Here is a 7,524-nt window from a genome sequence, read left to right as displayed (position 1 = left end):
AGATTAGCTAGGCACCTACAAATGTTCATTAAACTTCCTGACCCAATCTAGATTGTTTCAATAATCGCCATGTCTTTGAATAGTCCTTTTCAGAGCGCATTTATCCATTAATGATCTTCTCACTGATGTATCCAGGCATGGTGTAGATCAAAAGAACCAGAAAGACGGTCAGAACAGCAGCAATGAACAGCACAATGATGTATTTCTTGTACCGCTTCCAGATAAAGAACACAAAGGTTTTCATGGGATTCACAAACCAGTTGAAAGATGTTTTTGGTCGGCTGGAATGGGAGAAAAGAAGAGTTCACCCAAGGGACTCACAGAGTACTCTGTTGTCCCATCTGCTATGGTGTCCCGCCTCCAACCATGGATCACCAGGTCTTTCAGCTACTTGACAAAAGCATCATCCAGGCAGCTGAATGGCCTGGCCTGCTCCCTCCCTTAACCAATCTCACTGCCTGAGGGAAGAGAAAGGGGTCTCCCACCTCATACCCCCCTCTCTTCCATACCCAATGCAGTAAGCACAGCTCCTTTGAAAGTGCTAGAGACACTGAGCCTCCAGGACAGCTTGCAGCACAGCTGTTCTGAACTCACACAGCCGTCTGGATATGTTTGCAGGGTGGATTAAACTGGAGCTGCCCTTCATAGGGGCAGTGATGTGGTAGAGCTGTATTGAGTCCACTGAGATCAGCTCTAGCCCAGCTGCAGCCATAACACCTGGTGGGATGAAGTTAAGCTCCAGGAACCCACTTGCAGCCCAAGTCTTGCAGAACCCCTTAGCTCATGGCCTCTTGATTCTGCTCTTGGTTTCCTCACCTGCTCCCTCTTACCACAAGGCCAGCTGCCAGAGAATACAGCTATCCCCACCCTGTCCATTTTAAAGGTGATAAACATGGATACTCACTTGGGCTTTTCCAGAGGTTCAGGTTCTTTTCGGCCCAAACCAACAGGACTTTTCTCAGCCTCCTCCACAGTCAACAACTGCAACTCTGCTTCCACCTTACCCTGGAAGGGGCAACATACCTAAGCCACATGCTTTATGTTGCTTCACTGACCAGCCTGCCAGGTCCCAGTTCCACTGACAGAGGCTCAAGCAATCTGCAGCCATTAGCCACAGAGATCTCTTATTTCATAACCAGAAGGAACTGTTGCCTGCACAGAACCTGTTTTCCAGGAAGGTTTTATATTTACAATGCACTTTCCAGCTCTCCAGATTTGGCTGTGACACGTAATATGCAAGCAGTAATATTTGCTCTGTCAGGACAGAAGTGAAACACTGTCTGCTCACCTCTGCCAGCACCTTGTCTTACCGTCAGGAGGTACTTGTTCCCACTGGGGTCTGTGAACTGAACATCTTCTGGTTTAACTGAGCTGCTCCACTTCCTCTTCTTCTTTTTCTTTTTCTTCTGATTGGCCTCCCTCTCCTCTCTCTCTTCATCTTCTTGATCTCTGAGTTTGATGAAGGGCCACCAGCCTCTCATGCGCTTGTTTCGGAAGATGGAAAAGCGAGGTGTGGCATTCTCCTTGGCCATCTTGATGGTGCAATGCTCTGAGCTCTTGGCTGCCCGCACCATGTCATGCAGCTTCAGCTCAATGGATCCTGTAGGCACACAGAAGAGGAGAGCTCCTGGTGAAATTCTGAGGCCAGTCCTACAAACTAGTTGGCCTTGTTCCTGCCTCGGTTGTGCTCTCAACACCACTAGCAGGTCCCAGCTGCCACAATGATCTAGCAGACTCAAGTTCCATGTGGGGAACTTGAAGCTCAACAAGGACCAGACTAAGAGTTAGATACTAAGAGGCAGAAGTCACAGCTCTTTCTCTCCATTTTATGATGTAGCCAGTCTGACTTAGCTGTGATACAGCAGGTTTTTGCTTTTTCGTCATGTCCCACCCTGCTCTCCTCACAGGCCCAAGCTCCCCTTTTACTCCAATTCAAACAAACTTTAATAAGGAATGATAAAACCTGGAAAACTCTTTGAAAAGTTCAAATCTGCAACATCCTCGGTTCATTACCATTCTTGGTCTTGCACCTCTGTTCCCCTTGGAAGAAGCTGCTATCCCAGTTTGGCACTGAGCCCTTGCAGAAAATTAGTCTTAATGAGCTGTACTGACAAAAAAGTAGCCCCCAGTTGAGGGAAGTGGTGTTCCCCTCTGCTCAGCAATGGTGAGACTATATCTGTTTTAAGTCCCCAGTACAAGAAAAAATGTCATCGAACTGGAGAGAGTCTAGTAGCCCAGGTGGTCAGTGCTGGAGAACATGCCATAGAAGGACAGGCTGAGAGACTGGAGATTGCTCAGTTCACAAAAGAGGATAAAGGAGAGATTTTTACTGTATCTTCCACAACCTAGAGGGAGCTAGAGAACATCTAGAGCCTCTTCTCAGAGGTGCATGGTGAAAGGATGGGAAGGCACAGACACAACTTGTAGCAAAGGAAACTAACTAAGGACAGTAAATCACAATGAGAATGGTGCTGACCTAGGACAAGGGCCCAGAAGGGTTCTGGGATGTCCATCCTTGGAGATATTCAAAGCTTACTCAGATTAGGACTGAAGAATCTGAGCTACTTTCAATCTACCCCTACTTGGAGCAGGATATCTACAAAAGTCTCTACCTGCCTAAATGTTTCTGAAACAGTATGGTCCAGGAAACCCTGGGGTAGCTGTCTTATGCTGTCTTCAGTCCCTGTGTACCACTACCAAATAGATCACCTTTACTAGTGCTTCATGGAAATAAGGTCCTTTGGAATGAACTATGGAGGGACGATAAATCAAGTGAGCTTTATTCTGCCTGGGAAAGAGCAGGGCAGAGCAGCTCCTTTTTAGCAAGGGAACTGCAAATGCAGTTGTGAAAGAGATAGGAAGGACACTGGGCCGGCTGTGAGGAAGGACAACCTAGCAGACCCTAGGGTAGCAGATCCCAAAAAAGGACAAAGAGTCTCTGGCACAAACTTGACAGCTCAACACGTGTCTGTGGAGTAGAGGTGCACCACCAGAATTTGCCTATCATTTGCATGGGAAAAGCCAGCCCAGGTGGCTGCTGAGCCAAAGACATGAATCCAGTACTGCTTGTGTCCCTTGTCAAAGAGCTTGGCCCAGTGCAAAATGCTGCAATGCTCAAACAGGCTAAGGAAAGGGAGAGACAGACAAGGCCACCCCAGTCCTGGCAGATCATACCATACCTAGAAAGTCATTAGCTGAAATCCTGTCATAATCCCAGACTTGGAGGACCAAGACAGCTGGTTCCCTGAACTCTGATTCCTCCACAGAGAAGACAGAATCCTTCTTCTTGTAGGTGATCTCCTTCTCGGTTGGGAGATAGTTGAAGCGGAAGACGAACCTCCAGTTGAAATTGCCTTCCCCAGTCAAGGAGTTAAAGTGAACATCTGTCTCCTGCTTGTCATGGTCAAGCCCCTTTATCCAACTGCAGGAGGAACTCCGTTATCTCCCATCAAGGCCCAAAGGCAGCACCACAGAGCAGAACAACAGAGGGAACAAATCACCAGTGGGTGGGAGGAAAGGCAAGGAAGACAGCCAAGCTGTACCAACATCTATTCAGCATCTCTGGAGATACAGCAGTCAGGTAAGAGATCTGGAGTGGGTCACCTTATGCTGAGGCAAGGAGGAGCAGAGGTTCAAAGGCAGCGAGGGGTATGGGTCAGGGCAAGGAACAGGACAGCCGGGCTCTGGCCTCCCCCTGGCTCCCGTCAAACCTTTTGACATAGATGTCACTGGAAGGCTCTCCTGTAATTGGGTTGATGTCGTCAAGGATCACATCGTCTGTATTCCAGATAATCACACGCAGCTCATAGCTGTGGGAGGGAACCAGGCATAGCGAGACATGTGCTCGCTCTTTCAGTTCCTGCCTGGACAGATCAAGCCCACACCAGCAGAAAAGTAGGATCTACGCCCAGCTACCACAAAGGGCCCATGGGATCCTACCTAGGGCTCCTCTGGTTCAGGTGGGTCAGAGGAGTCTCACACAAAGCCTTTAATGAAGGGCTACAACCCCACAGGTCCAAACACCAACAGTCCAAACAAGCTAGCACAGACCTGCCAGCATGTGCAGGACTCTGCCCCGCATCGTGTCAGGCACAACAAGGCACAGGGACCCTCCACATGAGCCCTCCAGACCCAGCCCTGCTCCCATGAATGTCACCTGATTGGCAGTCGCGGCTTAATATTGACAGGAGGTGGTGCAGGGACGTCATTTGGAAACATGTCAATCCACATGTGCAAGGAACCCTGACAAGAGAAGGTGACAAGAGAAGACAGAAGTGACATTTCAAGGGACAGACCACCTCTTAGCTCTTCAAGGAGCAGGGACTGCAGCAAGTGCAAAGCTCTTGACAAAAGGCCATGAGCTCAGCTCCATTCAACCCCAGCTGTACTTTAACTAGCCGCCTGCTGAAGTCCCAGCACTTCAGTTCCACGTATCTGGATTTTGGATAGGACTCAAAAATATTAATAATAATAATAAAAAAGCTTATTCCTCACCACCCAACCAAGAAAAAAATTTTAAAAAAAAATATTTTAGCTGAACTGAATCTGTTTCAAACACAAGCAGACATCAGACATCTCACTCCAATTTAACAAACACACCAAGATGCAACATTTTAGCATAGCTGAGAAAAGTAAGATGACAGGTTTGATCCTCCCCATATGCATTTCCTCTGCTGACCAACACCAGTGTGTTTGCAGAGTTCTGATTTGTGACAGATCTGTAGTACCCAAGGGAACAAGAGATGTTAGGGCAGGATGCTGAGATGGTGAGCTCAAATTGCTACACTGCATGAAACTGAGAAAGACTGTTTCTCCTCCAAGCAGCAGTTGCATCATGTCCCTGGAGCATCCTAGGCCTGCAAGTGACAATCCCCAGATGATCATCTGGCAAAACATCCCAGTTTTCCAAGCTGCGAATCACACGTCCACCCTGGCTCCAGGGCAAACCTGTCACCAAACAGACCATCTCAGCACTCCAGCTTCAGGCGCTTTTCAGGGGACGAGCCCTGGGCCAAGGTTCAACACACAGCTCTTGCCATTGATAGACTCTTGGAGCTGCTCTTTGGCCTCTCTGCGGATGCTGCTGTCCCTGTGACATTCAGTTCACAGGTTGAGAACTGGTTTTGCCATTTGAATATTCAGCAACTGATAATTTTACAGGGAAGCCAGGATCCAGACCACATGCTCTCAGGTCAGAGGCACTGGCAGAGCTGCTGAGGTCCTGTCTGGGGTGAGTGGAAAGACCAACAGTGCTGTCCAGGTGTCCTTGCACCTTGTCTTGGGTGCAAGAAACCACCAAGGGAGCAGAACAGGGTACTTGCAGGAGAGCAAGGAAGCAATGATAGGAAACAAAGTGGAAGAAGAGGCAAGGCAGTAAGGCCCAACTTAAAATAGAGGTTGGGAGGCTGCTGCTAGTGCCAGCCAAGGAAGCAGGTACCATCACCAAGCACCACGGTTGTACAGCCCAGAAGACAGAGCAGGTCTCTTTCCACATACACAGTTTCCTCGTCAGAACAGGACCCTGTGACCTGAGGAGACAGAAAGGATCCTGGGCCAGCAGCTTGGTGGCAACAGCATCAATGGACGGAGGTCCCTTGAAGGAAGGGTGCATAGGAGCATTGTGAGAGGTCAGAGTGTGGATCCAAGCAAAGGATACTCAAGACAAATGCTCCCTAGCAGGGTGGACTGTGCAGAGATAGAAGTAGCTTGCAGGGTTCACAGGCAGGAGGAGACAAGAGACAACAGAGGTCAGGCCAAGGGATTGTGGGCCAGCTGCATAGAAGGTTTCTCCCCATATTAATGTTTAGATTGGGCAAGGACACATCTCACCTGCACAAGCCCAGGGTTCTCTGGGTTGTAAAGGGACCGAACTTCCACATGCTCTGGTACTAACTTGTACCCGCATCCTTGCATCTCTTCCCAGTGTTGCAGGACATACAAAGCCTTATGTTCATCATGTGCTGACCAGCTCTCATCTGCCACTCCTCTCTCATTCCTCACAAAGGCCTCTGGAGCAGAAAAAACAAGTTAGATGATGAGGACAGCTGTTCAGCCAGAGCTACTTCACACATGAGTTGCGGATACAAGGAGGGGAAGGCAGTAGACTGGGTAAGCACCTTACTAGAAGGAAAAAACAGGGAGAAGCAGAAGGGCAAAAATAAAGGGAAAGTGTGCAGTATGGAGGAAAGGAAGGAATCTTTGAGGAAAAGAGTGATGAACCTCAGGACCAGGTGAGACAACTGTGAAGCATTCCCCAGCACCAGCTTCAGTTCAAGACACTACAGCCTCATTTGAACCAGAGCCACCCACTGTCAACTCTAAGAACCAGTTGGGCTCCAACACACCCCTGAACATTAGAGACAAAAGTGCTTAAAGGATCAGCTTCCCTGTCAAGGCCCAAGCATTGCAGGGGCGCAGCAGAAGCATGCAACTAGTCAGTGGAAAACTGAGGAACAGCACCACTGAAATGGGCGGGAGAGAAAGTTGGCAGGATATGTAGGATGCCCCATCTCCGGGCAAGATGGGCAGCACTACTTCACAAGATTCAGTCATCCACAAGCAGGACAAGTCTTCTTCATCCTTCACCAGCACACAACCACCATATACCTAGACAGGACCAGAGCGTACCACCAAGCAAAAAAACATCACTGAGCCTGGAGAGTGCTGAGCATGTTGTGGGTGCTCCTCACAGCAATCCACAAACCCTGGACCCTACAAGGCAAAGAGTGAGAGCCAATGGCCCAACTGGCCTCCCTGTATGAGGAGAAGAGGCTGGTGGGTTCATCAGCTTATTCACTGCTGAGCACAGATGGCCATTTAAGGGAGCGCTAGAGGTTCTCAGTGTGTTCTGCACCTTCAGGAAAAGCTTCTGGAGGGATCTTGAAGACCTGGTTGTTCACTTTGACTTCCTCCCGTCTATATTCTGCTGCAGGGAGTGAGTTCTTCTTGCATAAACTATCCAAGATCTGTGTAGGCTTGAAAGCATCTCGCCACATGTTATAGCCACTTCTGCAGGGAAGAGAGAATGTCTTCATTTTAGGCAAAACAAATATTCCTCATAGAGGGCTTGTTTGCAAAAGCGTGCCCAAAGACCAAGGTACAATATGCCCCATGCCTGCCAGCACTTCAGCTGCTTCATTATCTTATGGTGGATCCACTGCAGGAGGCTAAGTAAGTTCCTCCAAAAAAAACAGGTCTAAGTTTTGATGGTGTACAACAGCCACTAAAAACAGTGATAACAGGTCTAAATTTACTCCAAATATGAGTGATCCCTCACTTGGTTGTCTAGTGAAATGAGGTGCATGCAAATTTGCTGTCAGAAGTCTGCCAGTCGGTCTCCCAGCTCTCCCACTTATTTTCCATTTGTTGGGCAAGTTCCAATAAAAATTGATAAACAAAACTCAGTTGCATTTTGTTCCATAGGTACAGTGAGAAAAACTTTGTGGACAGAGATGGGAGACTTAAGTTAGCATTTCCTTGGAAGGAAAAGCTGCAGTATTTTATTCTGCTCAGCTATTTTATTAG

At 48.4% G+C, this 7,524-nt stretch overlaps 1 protein-coding gene across 1 annotated transcript in view; it reads right to left on the bottom strand.

Annotated features, from left to right (window-relative positions):
• The window catches only part of LOC112945680 (fer-1-like protein 4), a 34,969-nt gene continuing 27,445 nt past the window's right edge, over positions 1-7,524 (bottom strand). The window contains 8 exon segments of the mRNA XM_026037323.1: positions 1-281; positions 905-1,005; positions 1,311-1,600; positions 3,180-3,421; positions 3,711-3,809; positions 4,157-4,242; positions 5,830-5,960; positions 6,854-7,005. Coding sequence (XP_025893108.1) covers positions 101-281; positions 905-1,005; positions 1,311-1,600; positions 3,180-3,421; positions 3,711-3,809; positions 4,157-4,242; positions 5,830-5,960; positions 6,854-7,005 — 1,282 coding nt within the window. The 3' untranslated portion in view covers positions 1-100.

Source organism: Nothoprocta perdicaria, unplaced genomic scaffold, assembly GCF_003342845.1.
Source record: "Nothoprocta perdicaria isolate Ctin4 unplaced genomic scaffold, notPer1 scaffold_196, whole genome shotgun sequence".
Taxonomy (NCBI): Eukaryota; Metazoa; Chordata; class Aves; order Tinamiformes; family Tinamidae; genus Nothoprocta; species Nothoprocta perdicaria.
Note: the sequence above shows the minus strand (reverse complement) of the source record. Positions and strands in the feature narration are given on the sequence as shown.